General features: G+C 35.3%; 1 protein-coding gene across 1 annotated transcript in view; it reads right to left on the bottom strand.

The window, feature by feature from the left end:
* Window positions 1-24,285, bottom strand: part of TTC6 (tetratricopeptide repeat domain 6) — a 146,747-nt gene that overhangs the window by 92,135 nt on the left and 30,327 nt on the right. Inside the window, exons 3-5 of the mRNA XM_064486402.1 lie at window positions 11,414-11,506; window positions 6,813-7,022; window positions 1,081-1,214 (exon numbers count right to left, since the gene is read on the bottom strand). Of these exons, the coding sequence (XP_064342472.1) occupies window positions 1,081-1,214; window positions 6,813-7,022; window positions 11,414-11,506 (437 nt within the window). The remainder of the gene's footprint in view (window positions 1-1,080; window positions 1,215-6,812; window positions 7,023-11,413; window positions 11,507-24,285) is intronic.

Here is a 24,285-nt window from a genome sequence, read left to right as displayed (position 1 = left end):
TCTGACTCTGTGTGTGGCCACACTACTTTGCCTAATGCACTAAATGCAAGGTTTTTCAGAAAAAAAAAATCAAGACGTTTCTGCTTCATTGATAATCTGACAGTAACTATTTATTGAAGGTAAAATACTTGTTGTCTGCTGTCACTATTTGTTTTAATACATAATCTTGCTAACTAAATGAGCTTAAAGCAATGCAGATAAGCAACGGCATGTACAGGGTCACTTAAATGCCAATTTGACTCTTTCATAAACTTTGGAATTCTTTTCCCATGAGTGTACTCTCAGCTACTAAATTGTGAGTAATATCCATTTACAAAGTTTAGGCTGGCCATAAAAAGCTTGTCTTCCACGTCCTGCACACCTTTCAGTGGCTGAAGCAACAACAAAAGCTAATAATTAAAGCTTCTCTAAGCCCCCATAAAAAGTTAAATGAAGAAGAGTCTAGAATAAACCAACCCATAAAAACCTAGAGGAGAAATGAAGAGAAAATCAGTTTCAACAAGGTAAATGGCAAAAGATAAACCATAAATCTAAATTGCATTTACACACTATTATTCGAAATTGTGGTTGCACCCTTATGCAATAAGAAACCCTACTGAAAATACGTGGTGTAGGGGGAGACAGGAATGAAACAGGAAATGATAGCAGAGGAAAATAAGGCCACCTAAATTCCCAAATCGATTGGACTGTGGACGTTTTGTGTTCAGCTGTCTTCTATTTTATCACAACAAAATTAACCAATATAATGAACAGTTCATCCAAATTAGGAATTATAGTGACCGACAATATCAAATCTGACATGCTAACATTTAATTTTCTTTTGTCTCACAATGAGCCATTTTTACTCTAGCTATTGTTATGACATTAAAATAAGTCCACTGGCTAAAAAAAAAAAGTGTGGAGTACAACATACATATCCTAACTGCTATCTGCCACCAATTCCTCCTGTGAGGTTTAACTTGGATCTCCTATATGAATTTCTAAAACACTCAGTTTTCCTTTAAAAACACACTTTCAGGTATCAATGCTACTGAATAACTTCTCTTCAGACAGTAAAATTTATAAAGTTAAGAAAGTTACTTTTTTTTAGGCAGTTTTTGATCATACAGGGGTTTTGAAACGTTTCTTTGCCTCTCTTGTGGAATTCTTAATTTACTTTTTCGCTTTCGCTTAACTTCTTTTCCTTTAATTTGCAACAATTCTGATGATTTCACCTTAAAAAAAAAAAATAAGGTGTGCTGTTGAGGAAAGTTGTAACTGAGAGTCAGATCTTTCTCTCATGGTCTATGTTCTATTTAAACTCCTAATTTCTATGTATATTTTATAACAAAATACAAATCCCAAAGGTGGAGTTGGTATTTTCCTCCAAATTCATTACTAAATTTTTACATATACATTTACATAGCAAAAAATATTAGTACCATATTTATTTATAATATTCTATATATTGCCTTAAAACTATTAAAGAAGAAATGTAAGATTTTTTTTCCCTCCGTAAATCTCTTCTTCTTGATTGGTGCTTTTAACAGAACTTACCTTTAGTCAGCTAAAAGTCTGGTGGTTGCAAGCACAAGCCAAAATGAACTTTCATGCTTAATATAACTGTTTTGAGCAATGCTTACCTATTTATATTTCTTACTGTTATACTGTTTTCTGTTTTCCTCTTGGGAAAAATCAAATGCATTTCTGTTTCTAAATAATAGCCTTTTAATCATTATAGATATTAGGAGTAGTGCTTTCCTAGATTATTTAGGAAATGTACAGAATTCATGGCAATAGTTCATCTAAAGATACTTCTCTCCGTGGGTTGCTCTGTACTTTTTTTTGAGACTAGATTTAAGAAAGAAAGAAGAGAGGTTTTCCTTGGGGAAAGCAGAGGGATATGACAGTAAGTAGAGGGAGACCAGATAAAGGGAGGTTCTTATAAACTAGGTAGAGGTTTTGGGCTCCATGTAGCAGTAAGGAGAGGGCTATTGCAGTGTCCTGGGTAAGGAAGAGGTGATGAATAAGGAAAGTTCAGAGTACAGGGCATTCCATCTCACCATCCAGTTTACGTATGAATTTCCTCTATAGTATCTCCACCACAGGCCATCCATCCTGACTTGAACACAATCAGAAACAGAGGACTTAGATACATGCAAAGGTAACCAGTCTCTCTTTGAAACCCTTCCAGGTGTTAGAATTTATGTTTATTACTGAGCCTAACAACTTTCATCTATTAGTCTCAATTCAAACCTCAGGACTGTACAGGCACAATCTGGCTCTCCTACATCTGACAGACAAATATTTGAATACAGTTGAGTCCCCTGGGCCTGCTTTTCCCCCAGATAAGCACCCCGAGTCCCTCCAACTCTGCCTTACTGACATGGTTTTGAAATACTCTGCTTTGTCATCCTAAGTGCTCTCTTCCAAACAGTCTCCAATTTGTCAGTGTCTCCCCTGGCGTTGGACACCCAGATCTGAACACAGTATCTGAGGTGTGATGTGATCAGACCCACCAGGAGAAAGATGATTCTCTTTTATGGGAATCCTCAATCAATACAAACTATGACTGCACGTGTCTTCTCGTAACAAACCTGAATTATAACTTAAAACCCTGAAATCCTTTTCACATTTGCTCTAAGTCATGCCATCCCATATCTATATACTTTGTGGAGCCAAGGACAGAATCATACATACATTTATTCCATGTAAATTTCACCTCAGGTCTGACCAACTAAATCTTACCAGTCACATTTTGGACATTATCTGAAAATCCAATCAATCTTCCATATTCTCATCCAAATTATTATAAAATACGCTGAACTGGACACAGCCTTCTAACAGTCCACTAAGGACTCATGACTAATTGTCCATCCTTTGCATAACTGGTTACAAATCTACCTGGCAGTTCACCTGATTGCAGTCTTTCTACAAAACTTTCTACAAAAATCAGGAGGCTTTCATACACATTGTAACTGACTATATTTTAATTAAAAAAGAAGAAGAAAAGAAAAGAAAGAAAGAAGGAGGCTTTTATAAATGGACTGCTGAAATCCAAAGGATAATAACAATTACTAATGTTTATTGAGTTTTCTGATAAGCCAGGCTCTTCCTCGTGATACTCTCGTGTTGAACCCCAGGTCTGACACTTTCCTTACGTTCAGTCTGATAATTGGAGGGAAAAGTAATAATAATAAGGTGGGTCTTCCATGGCTTGCCCTTAGGGAATCCATGCTGGCTCCAGGTGATTACTCCTTTTTATAAAGGTTCAAACACAATTCTTTTAATGATTTATTTAATCATTCCAGAGTTTGTCCAGGATCAGTGCACACATTAGAGAAACCATAACTTTTACTTTAAAAAAAATAAAATAAAACTCAGATTTGTAGTTGCCAGTCTCCAGGCTCCTAGCACCTCACCACTGCAGCTGCTCCTCAGAGCTGCCGCTAACAGGGGCACAGAGGCTTAAGCCTGCCTGCCCGAGCCAACAGGATCAGATATCTAAGTTAACTCTTAAAATCTTTTACCAGTCTTGGGCTGCGAGTTTCTTTTATCAATTCTTTTTCTCTTCTTTCTACACTAAGGATCTTTCTCCTTGTCAGACTTAAGAGAAGCAAAGTACAATTTTATCAGCTCCCCTTTCTCTTTGTCACAGTTCTGTTTGTTTAAAACCTCAACCTTTTTCCAAAAATAAATTAAGGCTGTTCTGTCATCTGTTGTCATCACACTATTCATCCGTAATGACAGGGTTATCCTTCCTTTTTTCTCTCTTTGCTCCAAAACTAACACCAAAAAAATACTTTCTTATTCTTAGCATTACTCACAGGCCTCAACCCATTCTGGATCTTAGCCTTCCTGATAGAACTGTTACAGCCACATGCCACTTTTATGTTTATCTGTGGATATGTATTTCTTGTTTCATCTTCGGTATATTTTTAAAACTCTGAATGCAATAGATCACTTAAAATTGTTTTGTGAAAATTTGGGGGCATTTCAGGTATTCCACATCTCTGAAACTCCCTTCTACTTAGAATCTCAGGACATGGGATTAGCTACATTCTTCAGACTTTTGACCTTTTTCCCTCCCAAAATGCTCAACAGTCTTCTCACGGGTTTTTCTGTTGGTCATTTCTTCACAGTCATTATTATCTAATTTCTCTTTTTGTCGGTCATGACTTAGACCAGAGTCCTAATAACCCTTATTATACTAATGAGCTTCTAAGGGTAGCAATGGTCAATAAAGTAAGGACTGGGCAAATTCTCTACTTTTGTTGCTGAGTGAGACCTTCTGGCATATATCTGGGCAGTGGGAGCCCTGCACTGTCACCCCTCTGTGCCACTTCTGTGAGCAATGTCAGAAGAGGCTTCCTCACCCCCCGCCCAAGTCTGGCCTGGCTGGCTGCAGTACACTGTTCCTCATTCCTGTGCCAGAGAGGCCAGAGACTAACTTTATGGGCTCAAATGTCCAAACAGGGTGAAGTTCACAGATGATAACTGACCTTGAGATGTTATCACAAATTTAAAAAAAAAGATGCAAGGTGAAGATTTGGAGGGATGAGTCAGAAAACCTCAAGCGCTACTTTCTATGGCACTTCTGATGTGTCCCACGATATTCATAACAATAAACCACAAAGTCTTATCAGACATTCTCTTCTCCTTCTTTTGAAACACTGCTGGTTTCAGTTGAGAACCCTTTTAATCCATTCCTTAAGGCTCTCTCACCAGCTCAATCCTCCCAGTTAAGTGAGGGACACTCCATCCACAGTCACTTCTGCCACTGTGAGTCTGTGCCCTTTTACTTATCCAGATACCTGTTAATTATTGTCATGAAAGGGCAGCGTTGCAAGGTGGAAAGAGCAAAGGCTCCAGAATTAGACCACCTCAGTTCAAGTCCTGCCTCTGTAACCCTAGGTTTGTACGAGGCAAGTTATTTATCTTCTCTATGACTCAATTTTTTCAACTATAAAGTGAGGATAATAATAAGATTATTAGGAAAAAGTAAAATAACATATGTAAGACACTTAGAAAAGTGGCTGGAACATGGTAAACACTCAATAAATTCTAGTTACCTTAGGAAATGATTGTGTTTTTACCAAAAATAAGTAATTGTGCATATTTCTTTTTTTAGTATCACCTTTATTATGGTATGATTCCTGCACAGTAAACTACACAGATTTCAGATGTACAATTTGATGAATTTTGATAGATGTATATCTATGTATTTGCGCCTCTTGGGGAGTGATGGAAATGTTAGCTATCTTGATCGTGGTGGTGGTTTCATTGGTGTATACATCTATCAAAATGCATATTTCTTGATAATACTTAATAGCACCCACAGTAAACCAAAAGAATGACCATTACGGGACTTTGTCACTGTCCAGAAAATTTACTTAATTCTTTGACACATTTAGTAGCTAACGCTGCCCATCATGCCCACATTTTATTTCCAAAGTCCCAATGTTCATCTGGGGGACTAGATAAAAACGCTACCTGTACTCACCAGCCTGACACTTTTTCACAGCAAGGCCATAGTTTTTAAAGATGCCTCCTAAGTTCTCCACACCTAGAAGGTGTCAGCCTAACACACAGGATTCACCTGGACTAGTAAGCGATGAGCAGGGGCACTAAGCCTCGGCAGGCTTCCCTTCACACCCCAAGGGTGTGTTTTAGAAAGACAGCATGAGCTCTGATGGAGTCAGTCACAGTCAGAGCACCAGCCCCTCCCCCCGACAGCAGTGGTGGCTTTTCTCTGGTCAGCTATTGTGCACCTTCCTTACCACCTATTATTTCAGGAAGACCAGTATGCTAGTGTCATACAGGATGAACCTAAGGAAGTAGGACTTGAGAAGTGAATAAAAACCAGGAGGCAGCTGTACTAATCCAGACATAAGGTCACCAGAACGCAGACTAAGATGGGGGCAACCAGAAAAGAGGAGGAAAAAAATTATAAGCAATAATGTTTAGGAGGAATCTAGGCCTTGGAGACTGACTGCTTTGTGAAAGGCTAGAAAACAATAAGGTCACAGATAAATCTAAGGTTTCAGAGTTGGGAGTTTGGGGCCAAAGTTGAAGAACTGGTAATAGCCAGTTGACTTGGGCAAAGCATAGTAGTAGGATTATGGTCACTGGTGGGGAAAGGGGGACCCAGAAGGAGAGGGACAGGCTAGAAAGGCTGTTTCTCCAAGAAGGAGTATCCATCTACATCAGCCAGAAAGGACCACTGGTGACAATCAAGATAATAAGCTGTGGTTCAGGAAAATGTGGCTTTTTAAAAAAATCCTAATCATATGCCTATTTTTAAATAAACTCATTTTTTAAGTCAAAAAGTGACTCAAAGAAAAGTACTAAGTAAATAATGGTAAGGCAATAGACAAATATGATAAAATTATGAAAATTATGTGTAAATAAAATGGAACAAAATTATAAATAAAATAAAATAAAATGCTCACAGTAGGAAAAGACTCAGGGAGTAGGATAAACCTAAATGGGGCAGAGTTAGGAAAGCTACAAAGCTCACCCAGTCCTGGCCCCTGGGCTACAGTTCCTGACTCTCTCAGGATGGTGACAGGAAGATTCCTAGTCAATTTCTGAAAGCCCTGAGGTTCCTTCACTCCTTAATAGTCTTTCTTCTCTCCTCGGAGTTGCAATTAGGTTTGAGACTAAAAGCCCTCAAAAAACAGAAGTCCCCTTTTCCCAAATGAGCCACGTTCACATCTAAGGCCCCTTTTTCAGGGTGAACCCTCCCCTGTGCCTTGGCCCTTGCCTGGGCCACATCTTTACACCTACACACCCTCAACTCTCATAACTTTACAGCTTAAGTAACGTTTTACCTTTAAAGATATTCTCTTGGTTGCTTTTGAATCACCTATGGGCTGTTCTCCTTCCAAAGATTTACTTGATTCATCTGCAGGCTGAACTTCCAAAGTTTCCTGAGGCTTAAATAATATGCTTTCTGCATCTGAGATTCCCCATTCTGATATATCCTCTTGTTCAATCTGGAAAACACTTGATACAGCTTCAGGAAGGTCCTCAAGTGCAGTCTGTTGGAAAATGTAAATGTACAAATATGCTCTTTTTATTGGTCCTTCCAAAGTTTTAAGTCATGCAATATTTTCCCTCTGACAACAAAATGATTATAAAAATGCATGATTAAAATTAAGCAGAGATAGTAAGTTTCCTCTGAAGATTTAGAAAAAGAAACTCAAATTGACTTAAGAAAAATGTGAAATTTGGCAAATTATTTTTCCTTGGCCCTTGTCTCAGAAAATATAGCTACTCCACACTTTTTATGCAACAACTTTAAGGAAATAACAAGACTCCAATCTTACCCTGACTCCACCTCACACTTACACAGAATCAAAGCCCACAGAAATATCCAACCTCTGTTCAACTTGAGGTTCTCTGGTCCTAAGACATGGAATTTCTGCCAACCAAATGCTCTTTCAGAAGTTTGACTTCAGTCCCTCAGAGAAGAGCTGACCCAGAGGCCCCAAGAAGACCATCCAGACACCCCAGCTCTATGCCAAGCCCTAATGAGAAATTCTCACAAAATATCATTTCTACACTTGTTTTGTGTTCCTTAAAAATATCTCACTGACTTAACCTGTATCTCACCAAGCCCTAAGGAAAGTATCTTTATAAACATATTGTGGGTATTACCCAATTTTAAACTAAGATTATTTGGGATTATAAGCACTGCTTCAAATTAACAGATAATGAAACCAGTCTTACTTACATAGAATCTGAATTTTATAGAATAACCTGAAAACACAATTGTATCGCTTTGCTCTTTTGTACGCTCATTTGCTAATAAGTAAAATAAAGAATAAAGACGGCATATAGTACCAAATATTATAGCCTCATCTTCCTCATTGTTAAAAAAAAAAAAAAGGTGTTAGTAAAGCCCTTCCATAAAAATGGCAGAAGAGATACATAAGAGTAACGTGTGCCATGGGCCCTATGCTGTCTACCTACGACAAACCCATTGATTTTATGTTCCAGAGCTTTTGGAACTGTTAGTCACCCCCTTCTTTTGACTCTCTATGCTCCTGGCTTCCTCAACACACTCTCCTAGGGTCTGGCTGGGAGACTGAACAGATAAAGGTACCACCTTCCAAAATTGAAAATGGAGGAAGAAAAGCTAGAGAGAGGATTGGTAATCCTCCAGCTGCAACTGACCCTCTCAGTATTCTGCCCAGCCTCACACCTTGTCCACAATGCCATTACTGATCTTATCACGACTCTGTGCCCTGCTCTATTTTAGCATATATCACACAATATATCATATTACAGTGTCTAAGTAATCATCATAATCATAATCGTCAACATATACGAGCATTATCTCATTCAATTTTAATCTTCTCCACAACTCCGTGAAGTAGGAATTGTTTGTAACCCCATTTTATGGATGAAGAAACTAAGGCTTAGTAACCTACCCAGGTCATACTGAGACTAAATAGCAGAACAGTATTTGAACCTTAACAACCTGATTCCAAATTGTACTTACTCTCTTACCCTCTTTCTCCTCTACCCAATAGACTAGTGGTTCTCAAAGTGTGGTCCACAGACTCCTGAGATCACTGAGACCCTTTCAGGGGATCTGCAGCATTAGAACTATTTTCAAAATAATATTAAGTTTATTTTCCTTTTTCACTCTGTTGACATTTGCATTTATAATGGAAAAGCACTGGGGGGTGGGATAAAACAGTGAGACAATACTTTTCAAGTAATTAACACATGAGATACTAAATAACGCAGGAGTTAAAGGTCCATTCAAAGAGCAAAATAGATCAATTAATTTTAATACAATGATATACAACAAGTTTATTTATCTGGTTTCAGATTCTCTATTTCAATTAATCTTAAAGAAACTACCACTTGTGGAGTTTTAGTGTATTAACAAAGAAAATCATTGATACCTATGTCAAAAGGTTATTAAAATATGACTTTTTTCTAATCTGCATCAGACTAGACTTAATATACTTCAACCAAAAGAACATATACAACAAACTGAATGTAGAAGCAGACATGAGAATCCAGCTCTCTGTTAAACCGGGTATTAAAGAGATTTGCAAAAAACGTGAAACAGTCCTACCCTTCTCACTGAACTGTTTTCTTTTGACATTATTTTTCCTAAAAAGTATGTTTTATGTTAATGTGTAATTCGCTTGCTATCATTTTAAATGAATAAATACATATTTTCTATTTTTCTCAGTTTCAATTTCTAGTATGGTAAATATTGGTTGATAGAATCCATATAAACAAAAACTCCTTTGGGTCCTTAAAATATTTTTTAAGAGTTTAAAGGCATTCTGAGACCAAAAATTTTGAGTACTTCAAAACCTTAAAGCTTGAGAATTCATTAATAAAGAAGTTGTGTCTCACCTATGTTTTATACCTCAAGCACTTAAGAGCATTATAGACTCTCTTCAATTATTTGTGAATGAGTGAACGAATAAATGAAAGAAAATCATATATATTTTTCTCTACTATGTAATTAGTCCCTATTTAGAATATTTATTAAACAGTGTCGTACTTTATCTCATTATATACTGATCTACACCATACAATGAGCTCCTCAAGAGCAGGAACTGTCTTTTCTATCTTTATATCAACCATGTCTAAAGCAATGCCTGCCACGTCATAGGAAAAGAACGAACGAATAAATTCCTTGATTTTCTTTTTGATAAGTATGTGAGGAAATCATTCTCTATGATGATTCAAAAACAATTATACTTAAAATGTTAGGTACTTAAAAAAGGAAAGATACTGCATTAAGGATGCTCTTTCTTAAAAGCAAATATATTGCATCAAAGAATTAAGAGCCCTCTGGCCTGTGGCACTGAGATGTTCACAACTGAAGCTGCCACGTTTTGAAGGTAGGGTGCCTGGTGCCACTTAGAAAGAGCAGGACCTCTCTGGATAGGAGCGTGCTGCCCAGACAAATCTCAGCCCAGGAGGCTTCTACAAGTCCAAAGGATAGATAGGATGGACGGACAGAGTTCTGCTCTCCTGTGCAGAGCAGGCACCCCCAAAATGTGTCTGGAATGAAAGATAAGGCAGAGAAGCTTTTTCACCATGGCCAGGTATCAACTTAAAGGTACTCTACCTCTAAAGAAGTGGTAAGCTTCCTCTTAAAAAGCCGGTGGCCAGGAGCGGTCCAGTGATTGTGTGTAAATGTCAAAGCTGAGAGTATGGTTCTCACAGAATTACAAAGCAATTGATAGTTTTGTTTAAATCTTTATTTTAAACAATCCAGATGATGTATAAGGTAGGTCTCTGATAACCGGCCTTTGTCATAGTTTCCTTAAAAATGGAATAGTCTCCTCTTATATTTTACATGAATATTCAATGAATGGTATTAAGTCAAGTTTATTCTATTAATGAAGATAACTATTTTTCTGAACTTAAATGATCTTATATTTTCAGTTTACTATACCGATTAGAAGCTTATGGGTCAGAGGGTTTGATATCTACCTGTAAATAGTGTCACCTAGAAGCAGCTACTCTGGATGTCAGTTTTTAAGCCTATAGCATACGTGGTAAGGCTTCAAAATTGAGTTATCCACATATCCACATGCCACACATGCTGGGTCTGGAGACAGACAATGCAAATACAAAGGGGAAAAATACATGCTCTCAACCCAGAGCATCTCAAACTCTAGTAGTCAACCATTTGTAATAACTCTAACATTTTGGATCCATAATTTTTGTGGAAAAAAATTCAGTACATATTCTAAACATGATATATTATCCTAAAAATGAATTGTGAACTGAATTTTTATGTATGTGGAATCATATTTTTAGGAACTAAAGGAGCCTGTTATTTAATGATATCATTTTAAAAATCCTTTCTTAAGGACTGATCGTCACACCATCATTTGTTTTATGTAAATACGGATTTCTATACACAGGGAGACACTCCCCATTCCCAGGGAATATGTTCCAGATTGTTTTGAATCCTGTAAGTATTTTGCCAATGATGGATGAAAAGGAAACTCTGTTTCTGAAACAAACTTCTGCCACCAAGTGTCCATATTTCTCTACAAAATACTCTCCTTGTCCGTGCTTCTCACTATTCTTCTAGCTAAATAAAGAATAAGGGGATGCTTTTTTAGAAGCTAATAGCTTTTAATTAATTCTCCAACTAACTTCTAGATCTAAATGCCTTTAGACCAAAAGAATTGTTAAAATCTTTTCCTTCTGAGAAGAGTTTGGGCCTTTAGTTCAAAAGGTCTGTGACAGGCAGCAGCCATGAGCCAAAGTAGCCCAGACTCTTGATGTGGTATTAGATTAGATGCGCTTACAGTTAAATATGTCTCTAAAGTAAGTCAGAAGAGTTTTTTTTTTTAACTCTCTAGATAAATATTCAAGCAACAAGCGGCAGACTATACTTCAATATAGCAAGGAGTATTTTTATAAAAGACTTTACCGTTTGAGGCTCCTTAATACTTGTCTGTAGTCCTTGCTCTGCTTGCACTTGGGGTGTTTTGTGCCAATACATTTTTCCCACTAAAGAAATATCCTTGAAAAAGGAAAAGAAAACAATTAAAATAATGCCAGTTTCAGAAATCATTGAAGCGTATTATTCAATGCAGTGAAATGCTAGTCAATATAATGCAGTAAATGAGAAATACAGAACAAAAGATACAATAAAATATTTTGTCTATTATTCCAATTTTAAGGCTTTTTAAATTACTGATCTCTATAGAAAAGTCATTAGACTTAATAAGACAATTAGGTGATATTAAATCAGACACTGCAAATCACTGCTATTAAATGGCTGCACAAGAAAGACAAAATCAAAACTAAAATTTAATCTAACCAAGAGCAAGAAGGAATATAAATATACTTTCAATTTCACTGGGCAGAACTGCCAGTGTCATTTTTATCATTACTAACACTAATTGCTACGATATACTCTCAACTCAGCAGCAGTGATAAGAAGATAGCACAGCACAGTGTCTAACGATGAATAGGAATAGAGCCAGTTTCTGCCCAAACTGTAAAGTCACAGTCCAGACATCAACAAGCAAGTTCTTTTGCTTCCCTTTACCTCAGTTTTATCATCCTTAAAATGGACATTCATGACTTTTCAATGCCCCTTTCTCCTCTAGCCTTTTAGTAATGTCAATAGCAAAATATGAACATTCTCTGTACCTTAAAATGCAGCTCTTCTACCTTTTCGTTGCTTCATTAAAAAGATTAAACTGAGGCGATTGGCCTCTACTTCTGCCCTCTTGTCATAAATAACTATAAAACTAGACAAAATAAAAGATTAACTCTTTTAGGGTTGGATGACAGGCAGGACAAGACTATACCAACTGAGAGAATGGAAACAAAAAGGCTAAGGGCTAAATCACCCAAGATTTCTGTTTTATGCAGTTTCCAGACCACAACACAATGAGAGAGAAATCACCTAGAGCCCAGGTTTCTCACTGCGTTGAAGGGACAGAAATTAGAATAAGGAGAAGACAAAGAGGGTAGAATTTGTAGGCACAGTATAGAGAGAAGGGAGCTGCAGCGAGAAAGAGCTCCAGAAATCTGCATAGAATCCTTGAGTCTTTGGCTGAATACCAATCTGTTCATGTAAGGGTGAAACCGATGAGACCAAAGAAAAACTGCCAGGGATGAAAGCAATGACCAAAGAGCTGAAGCCACAATTTCCAGAGCTCACACAATGCTAGGAATCATGAGGTCCCCAACAGACATTCTGAATACATGGTACACTCATTACAAACCAGAGACGGATCATACGTCAGTAGGGCTAAATCAGCCCTAAAGTGAAGGCTTCTCTGGACTTTGACAATACTTTAAAATAGTACCTGAAAAGATCAAGCTGATCTGCAGGTAGCTTAACTGCCTAATAACAAACTCCAACCCTTTTTAAAGGAAGGCAACAAAATCCACTACTCTACAATGTAAAACTCACAATGTTCATCACCCAATCAAAAGTTACTAGTCATATGAAGAAGCATGAGTATGTAACACATAACTGAAAGAAAAATCAATAGAAAAAGATCTAGAAATGACAAAGACATTCAAATTAAGAGACAAGGATCCTGAAACTTCTAATATTAATATTATAAATGCTCAAAGACATAAACATAATGAGAAGCAAATGCAGAATCAAATGAAATGTCTAGATAAAATATCCACTATCTGAAACAAAAATTTCACTAAGTGGCATAAATATCAGAGAAAACACTGCATAAGAAAAGGCCAGTTACCTTGAATACACAGCAGTAGAAACCATACAAAATGAATCACAGAGAGGAAATGAAAACTGAAACAAAATTAGCAAATATTCACACTAACATATATTTAATTAGAGTCACAGAAAGAAGGGTGTGAAGACAGCAGAAAATATTTGTAAAAAAATTGCCAAATTTTTTCTAAATTTGATGATGGCTATAACTCCTCGGTACAAAAGGCTCCATGAACTCCATACAGAAAGACACAAAGAACACTGTGCCAAGTATTTTATAATCAAAAAATTTTTAAAACAGTAATAAAGAAAAAAATTATAAGCATCCAGAGAAATGTTAAGCACAAAGACACAAAGAATCACTGGCAACTAATTACTGCAAATTAATATTGCAGGCTTCTTGTCAGAACAATGCAAAGCAGAAGACAAGGAAGTAACACATTTAGAGCACCTGTGCTAAAAGAAAACAACTGTCCACACAGAATTCCATATCCAGCAAAAATACCTTTTAAAACTGAAGGTGAAATACTTTTGTAAACAAAAGATGAAAAATTTATTGCTATCAAACCTGCATCACAAGTAATGTTAAAGGAAATTCTTCAGGCAGAAGGAGTAAAACTTGAATGTATATAATGAAAATAAGTGATAGAATGATAAAAAGTGAGTAACTAAAAAAAGACATTTTCTCTTTTTGAACATTGTTTAAATATAATAGACTTTAAATAAAAAATAACATATTTTGAGATTTATAACACATAGATGTGAGGTATGCATTAATGAGATCACAATAGTAGGATAAGGGAAAAAGAAGTACACTGCTGTAGGTTTCTTACAGTATATGTGAAATGGGATACTATTTACTGGGATAAGTTAAATATGCATATTGTAAATTCTATAGCACCCACTAAAATAATAAAACGAAAAGGTAAATAAGCTAACAGTATGAAATAGCATGAAATGCTAAAAAAATAAAAATAATGCAGGTAAAGAGAAAAAAAGAGGCAAAGAACAAATGTGACAAATAAAAATAAAGTAGCAAAATGTAAATACAAACCCAGCAATATCAATAATTGCATGTAAATGATTCTAAATGTTCCAGTTAAAAGACAAAGATTGTCACACAGCAGAAAAAACAAGATCCTACTATATGATTGCTATGGGAAACCTACTTTAAGTATAAAGACACAAATAGGTTAAAAGTAAAAGGAGGATCATTGCATAATAAAAAAACAGAAGTCAAGTCTCTCAGAAGACGTAATAGTATGTACTAATGACGAAGCTTCAAATGGCATAAAAGAAAAACTAAAAGAACTGAAAACAGGAACAGAAAAATTCGCTATTACAGTTGGAAATTTCAAACAATGACTATCTGGCTCCAGAGACAACACTTTATATACATATTATATACATATAATAACTAAATAGTTAATGTGAAATGTGAAAGCCTACAAAAAATTCTTCATAACCTTTTAGGTTTATAAATATACCATTAAATATAAAAACATGACAACAATGAACACCAAATTCAAAATATTGTTCACATCTGAGGCAGGAGGGAATTACTGGAAAGAGATACAAAGGGGGCCTCTATTTTACTTGTAATTTTCTATTGATTTAAACAATCTGAAGTGAATATGGTAAAAATAAATTAATTTTGAAAAATCTGAGTGATGAATATTTGTTCTGCAATTAAAATATATCATAATAAAAATAAATAAATTTCCCAACATATTTTATGTGAGTAACACAAAAATGTCAAAGATGGATAAAAACATCTTAATAAAGAAACCTAAAGCTTACATCACTAGTAAACATAAATGCAAAAATCCCAATTAAAATATTTGCAAATAAAATTAATCAGCAAATTTAGAAACAATGCATCTTTTTTACTGAAGTATAGTCAGTTTACAATATTGTGTTAATTTCTGATAGAGTGATTCAGTTACACATATATATTCCTTTTCATATTCTTTTTTGTTATAGGTTGCTACAAGGTAATGAATATAGTTCCCTGTGCTATACAATAGAACCTTGTTGTTTATCTGTTTTATATGCAGGAATTAGTATCTGCAAATCCCAAACTCCTACTTTATCCCTCTACCCACCTTTTTCCCCCTGGTAACCATAAGTTTGTTTTGTATATCTGTGAGTCTGTGTTTTGTAAATAAGTTCATTTGTGTCTTTTTTTTTTAGATTCCACATATAAGTGATATCACATGGTATTTTTCTTTCCCTTTTTGGCTTGCTTCACTTAGTATGACGATCTCCAGGTCCATCCATGTTGCTGCAAATGGCATTATTTTATTTGGCTGAGTAGTATTCCACTGTATATATATATATATATATACCACATCTTCTTTATCTAGTCATCTGTCAATGCCATTTAGGTTGCTTCCATGTCTTGGCTGTTGTAAATAGTGCTGCTATGAAGATTGGAGTGTGTGTATCTTTTCAAATTAGAGCTTCCTCTGGATATATGCCCAGGAGTGGGATTGCTAGATCATATGGTAAGCCTATTTTTAGTTTTTTGAGGAATCTCCATACTGTCTTCCATAATGGCTGCACCAAACTACATTTCCACCAACAACGTAGGAGGATTCCCTTTCTCCACACCCTCTCCAGCAGCTATTGAGAAATAATGCATCTTGATTGGATGGATAATTCATTACTAGTTTATGAGATTAACAGGTTAACATGGAAATTCACGTGATCCTCTCAATAACTGCTGAGGAAAATCATCAATAAAAATCAACATCTTATTTCTGAGTGAAAAGTAACTAGGAAAAGAAGAAAAGTTACTTAACCCTATGAGATATTTGGAGATTCCTGCACTAAACATTGTATTTCATAATAAAACATTAGACTGATCAGACCCACTGCAACAAGAAAACAATAATAAGTGTTATAAATAACATAAGGAAGAAAACCAAAATGTTGCTATTAATAGACTATGTGACCATGTATTTGGTGGAAAAAACAAAATTAACTGAAAAACTGTCAGACCACAGTACAGGTTAAAAGCATGTCTAATAAATTCAACAAATAAAATTCCATGCCGGAAAAAACTAAGATCCCATCCTCAAAATTAAAATTAGTTATGAATATATGTGGTGAAATGAATAAATCTCAAAAACATTGTGTTAAGCACAAAAGACCAGGTTAAAATGGCATCAGGACGACTAAAAATAGCCTCTCCAAACCACACAAAAAATAAGTATGAAGGCAAAAATATATGAAAACTTTAAAGTATTTGTCTCGTAAGTCCAATGCCTGGGCTTCTTCAAAGACCAGTTTCTATTAATTGCTGTTTTCCATGTATGGGCCATACTTTGTTTATTTGTGTGTCTCATAATTTATTGTTGGAAGACTTACAGCAGCCCAGGGAGCACTTATTCCATAAAGACTAACAAGTCTCAGTAAGAACAGTGAGGTTTTTAGTGTTGTAACTTGCTTTACTGCCATACTTTGCTGTCTAGCTCAGTAGTAGCCTTGAAAAATAAAGATAACAATAAAATAAATATTTTAGTGACTTTAGGCCATGTGACTGTGTAAGTTGATTGTTTTGAGTCAGTCTCAACCTATCGATAGTGAAGCTATCACCTAGAAATGCTTGTGGGCGCTCACTTGGGCTCATGCTCTACACGGCAAGCCCTCACAGATGTTTCTCTGACCGGAGTCAGAGAATTATGTTATGGCTGGACCAGCCCTAGTGGTTCTTTATGACTGGAAGGTGTACCTCAGCAACAACCATCAGGGAACTTTGGAAAGATAAGTTGTCTACTTATGGGTCCTGAACGATACACGGCATGCCCAGCGCCACACAACGAGGTCACAGGTAAAGGGAGAGAGAGGGAATGGACCCAGGGTTCTATCTTTACTGGAATCAAGGGTAGGGTGACCAGGATTTTACAGGGTCACTTGTTATTGGTGAATTGAAAACGTAACTGCGGAGATTAAAGTGCAGGAAGGGAAAAGCAGGCAGTCAGTTATCTAGGTCAATCAAGGTTTCCAGAAAGGGGAACTTCATGGGTAAGGTGGCCTGGCTCTTTATCTAGCTGTGTAGCTGGCAATGTGCTTATTTAAGAAGGATGTGTAGCTAGCAATGTGTTTATTTAAGTGGATGCCTCAGGAAACAGAAGCTTAATGTTAGGTACTTATATTACAATCAAAAAAGCTAATTGTCAAGTGTTTACACTACACTGATGTGCACACCCAAGGGCTGTACACATACTCACAAAAGACCTAGAAACCCTAAGTTTTCACATCTGACTGACCTTGAGGCCCTAGACAAGCTGGAAGTGAGGGCTTATGCAGAACTGTAAACTGCCTATTTGAGCACTGAGGCTCTGTCCCAACAAAAGAACCCCTAAGCAAAAACTGGGTGACACTGGCTCCAGGAATTTGAGCAAATCTATCTTCAATCATCACCTGACTATTAAGCTAAGCAAGCAGAGACTTCAGTAGTCACACATCACTACAAATGTAGATTTTACAAAATTAGTTCAAGAAAGCCACTAAATTTTTTCAATGATGACAGTAAGAATAAGAACAAGAGCAAACAGCATAACAATAACAAACCCTGAGGAGAAAGGAGAATCTGATTTCCACAATTAACACATTATATTATTTTAAATGTCCAATTTATATGCAAAGAAAAAAAAAAGTATGGCTCAACACAGGAAATGAGACAATAAACAGAAACTATCCTTGAGGAAGCACAGACATTGGACAAAGACTTTAAGTCACTGTGTCTAAACTGAAGGAAAGTATAACAACAAAGTCTCACCAAATAGTATCAATAAAGAGACAGAAGTTATAAAAATAAAACAAACAGAAATTCTGGAGCTGACAAGTACATTAACTGAAATGAGAAACTCCACAGAAGTGCCCAGTAGCAAATTTGAGCAGACTTAGAAGAAAGGATTAGTGAACTTGAAGATAGGCCAGCTGAGGTTATCCAGTCTGAGGAACAAAAAGAAAAAAATTGAACAGAGCCCAAATAAACAAAACTAAGAGAGTCTGTCACTAGCATAAATGCCCTACAAGAAACACTATAGGCTGAAATGAAAAGACACTAGACAATAACTCAAATATACATGAAAAATAAAGAGCACTAGTAAAAGTAACTAGGTAACATAACTAGGTAAATGTAAAGGAAAATATAAATAAAATTTTTGTTTGTAACTTTTTTCTCCTCTCTGACTTAAAACACAAATGAATAAAGCAATAATTATAAATATGTGTTGATGGACACAGAATGCATAAACATGTAATTTATATGATAATAGCCTCACAAAGAGAGGGCAATAGAGCTATAAAAGAGCAAAATTTTTATAGTATTGAAATTAAGTTGGTATAAATCTGAGCCAGATCGTAATGTTAGGATGTTAATTGTAATCTCTTAAGGTAACAACTAAGAAAATAAGTTTAAAATATACAGTAATATAAATAAAGGGATCAAAATGGTACAGAAAGAAACCTACAGCTTTTCATGCTTTCATCAGTTCAGCATTTCAGAAAACCACACCACGGATACTAAAGAATGTTCCACTACAGTGAAATAGAGATTCCACAGTGAAAGTCTGCTAGAACAAGGAAACGAGACTCAGAGGTAGGCAATTCAACCTACTCAGTAGATAGGGCTCTGGAAAAGAGTACAGGGTAAAAAATGTCTACAAACCTATTCAGTTCATAAACATCTAGACTTTACAGAATATATTTAGTTCATGAATAAAGAGAAAAAAGTAACTTAATTCCTATGGAAAATTATTGCAAGATAAGGGAAAGGAGACAACACTGAAATCTCTAAGGAATAAATTTTAATAAATTGTGTGATGTGCCCAAAAGATGCAAGAAGATATGAATTCTGTCAAAACACACAGAAATCCGTGCAGAGTAAAAACAACAAATTGAAAACTGCCAGATAAAAATGAAACTTACACCTAATCAACTAGAAAGGTCTGAAGAAAAACATAGTGCAATAATAGTATTAATATATTTACATACAGATTAAAAAGCAGATTTTTAAATATCTAAATGAAGAAAACTAAATCAGATGGTAGAGGACAAATTATAAGATCTTCAAAAATATAGAAGAAAATAAACAAAGAGCAATGAGGAGGATGGGGATGGAAGCAATGGGAAGATAGTAAGTAAATAAAATCAAAAGAGAGAAAATACAGAGACAAGGTGGGGATAATTGATGTTTCTGAATATTAAAGCAAATTAAATATAAGCAAAAGTCAGTAGCTTGATACAAATGATTTAACTGATTATTTTTAAAGGTGTAGGTAAGTTAAAAGGGTTTGCATTCTCATGTTCTAGGGAAAAAAAAAAACAGTGGAAATAAAAGCACACCTAAACATATGCTGTAAAATATTTAATTAGGAATGTAGCAGATGTCTGAGTCTGTGCCCAGAAAAAGGTGTTCTGACATACTCCTGGAAGCAAATAATGACCTGCTGGGCAGAGTCCCAATGGTCAATTTGGGCAGGAAATACAGAGAGGGTTTCAGGCAGACAGGAATGGGAAAGTTGGATGATTAGGAAAACAGCAGAATCTGTCTCAGATACTGGTCCTTGGTCCTTGGAAGTTCTACAGGCAGGAGCTGAAGGAAAACTTTTCACAGGTGACTCCATGAGGCTGAGAGACACACAAAGAACTCATTGACAATGAGCCTACACAAGTGGAGAACAGGGACATCCTCTCCTTTTGGCTCGGAACTCTGCATATTCCTTTGCAGTAGGAATCACAGACATACCCAGCTCAGAAAATCTGCCACACATGAAATGACTTTCTGGAAAAATTATTTGGAGATGCAATTAAGAGCTCCAAAATGGGAAGTTCAAGTATAAAAATAAATGAGTAAAGGAGGGATGCAATGAAACCATTTAAACATAAATAATAGTCTAAATAATTTTTAAATGGCTAACAAAACTGAGTGTAAACGTCAAGAATTAGATTTTAAAAGACAAATAAACTACTAAAACTGACCTAAGAAAAAGGAGGAAATTTGGTCAGACCTCTAATAAGAGATTGAATCAGTAATCAAAAACCTTCCAACAAATTAAAGTTCAGGACTAGATGGCTTCACTGGTGAACTTTACCAAACATTTGAAGAAAATTAACATCAATCCTTTTCAAACTTTTCCAAAAAATAGAAAAGGAAGAAACATTTCCTGACTCATTCTGTGAGGCCAATTTAACTCTGATAGCAAAGCCTGGTAAAGAAATTACTATAGACCATTTTCATTATGAATATAGATGCAAAAATCCTCAACAAATTACTAGCAAACTGAAGCAGCAGCAAAATTTGATGATTATAGGACATGATCAAGTGGGATTTATCCCAAGAGTGTAAGAATGGTTCAACATACAAAAAGCAATCAGTGTAATACACCCCATTAGTAGAATGAAGGGGACTAAAAACACAGGATAACCTCAATTGTTACAGAAAAAGGATTTAACAAAATCCAAAACCCTTTCATGATTGAAAAAAAAAAACACTAAAAAAACTGGGAATAGAGTGGAATTTCCTCAACCTGACAAAGGATATTTATGAAAAACCAAGACCTAACATTAAACTCAATGATAAAAGAGTGAAAGTTTTCCCCCTAACATCAGGACAAGACAATGGTATCTCATTTCACTACTTCTATTCATCATAGCACTAGAAATTCTAGTCAAAGCAATTAGGGGGAAAAAAGGCATCCAAACTGACAAGAAGTAAAGTTACTTTTACTCACAGATAATATGATCTTATATATAGAAAATCATAAATAACATCAAAAAACTACTAGAGATAATAAAATCACCAAAGTTGCAGGTACAAGATAAATATTTTTTAAAGTATTGAATTTCCATGGACTAGCAATGAACAATCTAAAAATTAAATTAAGGGAACTTTCTATTTACCACAGCAGCAATGAGAATAAAACACTTAGGAATAAATTTAACCAAGTTGGCACAAAACTTCTACAAAGCATTGCTGAAAGAAATTAAAGAAGACCTAAATAAAAGACAAGACATCACATGTTCATGGATGGAAGACTTAGTATTGTTAAGACGGCAAGATTCCCCATAGCAATCCACAGATTCAATGCAACCCCTATCAAAATCCCAAGGATTTCTTTTTTTTACAGAAATAGAAAAGCTGATCCTAAAATTCACATGGAATTGAAAATGACCCCGACTATGAAAAAAATCTTGAAAAAGAAAAATAAAGCTGATGCACTCACACTTTCAAAACTTGCTATCAAGTGACAGTAGTCAAAACTGTGATCCTAGCATAAGGAGATTTCATAAATCAATGGAATAGAATTGAGAGCCCTAAAGTAAACTCATCCAGTTGTCAGTTGTTGTTTACAAGGATGCCAATATCATTCCAAGAGGAATAAATAATCTTTTCAAATAGTGCTGGGACAACTAGATATCAACATGGCCCCCTATCTCACATGATATACAAATATTAACTCAAAATGGATCAAACACCTAAATGTAAGAACTTGAAACTATAAAATTCTTAGAAGAATATATATGAGTAAATCTTCATGGCCTTGGATTCTCAGAAATGACACCAAAAGCATAAGAAACAAAAAATTTGGACTTCAAAATTAAAAACTTTTGTGTATCAGAAAGTGAAAAGGCAACCTACAGAATGGGAAAAAATATTTACAAATCATTTATCTGGTAAGGGTCTAGTATCCAGAATGTAAAGAAAACTCTCAGAACTCAACAAAAACAAATATCACAGTTAAAAATTGGGCAAAAGATCCCTAGATCTGAAGTTAATAATACTTTGTGGCAATAACACTTGTCATTTTTAAGGTGAGAAAAGCAGAAGAAGGGGTCAAAGGAGCTGTACTGATTATTCAGCTTAAGGATTTCCCTCCCTTTCTCTTCCAACCTGTTGTAACTCTCCTGACCACCCCACTCTCTGACTTTAATCCTGTTATTAATCATTCCTCAGTGTCAATGACTTCAGCGTTTCTCATACAAGCATGCTTTTCCTCTCAGAATCACTTGTTTATCATTAATACCACCATGCAACAAAGAATTGTCTAGTATTCTTTCCTTTGGCACTGTCTTGATACTAACACGCAACAAGAATATTCTGAGAGTTGTAGCACTAACTCTTTGCTATAGAAAAACTTGTGATTTATTTGGTGAAAGTGAGAAGGGAATCACAGAAGAGAAAATAGGCAATAAATTTTCATTTCTACATAGTCAAAAAATAGGCAAAGGACCTGAATAGACATTTCTCTAAATAAGATATACAAATAGCCAATAAACACACAAATAGATATTCAACGTCTTTAGTCATTAGGGAAACACAAAACAAAATCACAGTGAAATAGCACTGCACACCAGGTCAATGTTGTAATAGTAAAAAGAAACAGACAATAACAAAAGTTGGCAAGGATGTGGAGAAATCAGAACCCTTATACATTGCTGGTGGGATGTAACGGTGCAGTCACTGTGGAAATTTGGTGGTTACTCAAAAACGTAAACATAGAATTACCATATGATCCAGCATTTCCACTTTTAGGAATATGCCCAAAAGAACTGAAAGCAGGTATTCAAACAGACATTTGTACATCATGTTCATAGTAACACTATTCATAATAGCCAAAAGATGGAAACAACCCAAATGTCTACCAACTGATGAATAAACAAACAAAATCTGGCATATACATACAATGGAAAACTATTCTGTCAAAAATACAAGTGAAGCACTGATACATGCTACAACATAGATGAACCTCAAACATACTATGCTAACTGAAGGAAGCCAGACACAAAAGGTCATGTATCGCATGATTCCATTTGTACAAAACATCCAGGAGAGTTAACTCCATCTAGACAGAAAACCAACTTGTGATTGCCAGGGGCTGGAGAGAGGGTAGTAGGTGAGGAGTGACTACTTAATGTATGTGGGATCCTTTGGGGATGATGAAATCATTTTGGAAACAGATGGAGGTGACAGTTGCTTAACACTGTGAATGTACTAGATGCCACTGAATAGTGCAATTGAAGATGGGTAATTTTATGTTATGTGAATTTCACCTCAACGTTTAAAAAAAAAGTGACTAGGTTTAATGAGCACTTGAAAATATTCCCTGCTCCTTTGATACTTTTCCTAATATAACAGCAAAATTTATTCTTGATAGTTCTAAGACATTGTCCAGTGACAAAAGGACTTACGTTTGCTTGTCCATATTATAGTAAGTTCATAGAAATAAAATTCACATTTGACATTTTTAAAAGACATGTAATGTAAAAAATAATGATTCATTGACAATTTTCTGGTTAATGTTAGACTGAAATTCTAGTAACAAAGATTTAGTAATGGATGTTGAGGTAACAGGTAAGAGTTTTCAAAAAGTGCTTCATTTAACATTAGGAAATCCATTAATTTATAAGAAACAAAATAACATATAATCATTATTTTAATAAAAACACCTATAATCATCTCCCTGGTAGTTTCAAGTGACAACCACGTGGAAGGCCGTGTGATAAGCTGGTTGAGCACACGTGCTTTGTAGTCAAACTGCTTCAATTCAAATCTTGAGTCACTCAAGGGCAGACTTAAACAAGTTACTTAATCTGTCTGGGCCTCAGTTTTATAAAATGAGGATAACAGTAGTACATACCTCTGGTGTTTACTGTGAGGAATAAATGAGATAATACACAAAAACAAAAAAAACTTAAATATAATAGTAACTATTACTGTTCACAGTGAAATAAAAAACAAAATAAGGATGCCTATTGTCACCATGATCATTTGACATTATACTGGAAATTCGAGATACGAAACAAATAAAATTTAAAATTGTAAGAAATTATTACCCCAATTACTCTCATCTGAAGAAGCTATGACCATATGCCTAGAAACCCAAAAAGAATCTATTAAGAAAGTATTCAAAATAAGGTTATTTAGATATAAAGTCAATTCACAAGAACCAAATTTAGAAAATGAGTAAAGGAACAAAACCAAAAAAATAAACTACCAAAACAGTGCCTTAGCAAATGTGAAGAGAACTAAAAAACTTTACTGAGATATAAAAATTGCCTTGCATTAGAAATCTTGGATTTAA

This window comes from Camelus dromedarius, chromosome 5 (genome assembly GCF_036321535.1).
Source record: "Camelus dromedarius isolate mCamDro1 chromosome 5, mCamDro1.pat, whole genome shotgun sequence".
Taxonomy (NCBI): domain Eukaryota; kingdom Metazoa; phylum Chordata; class Mammalia; order Artiodactyla; family Camelidae; genus Camelus; species Camelus dromedarius.
This window is presented reverse-complemented; position numbering and strand designations above follow the sequence as displayed.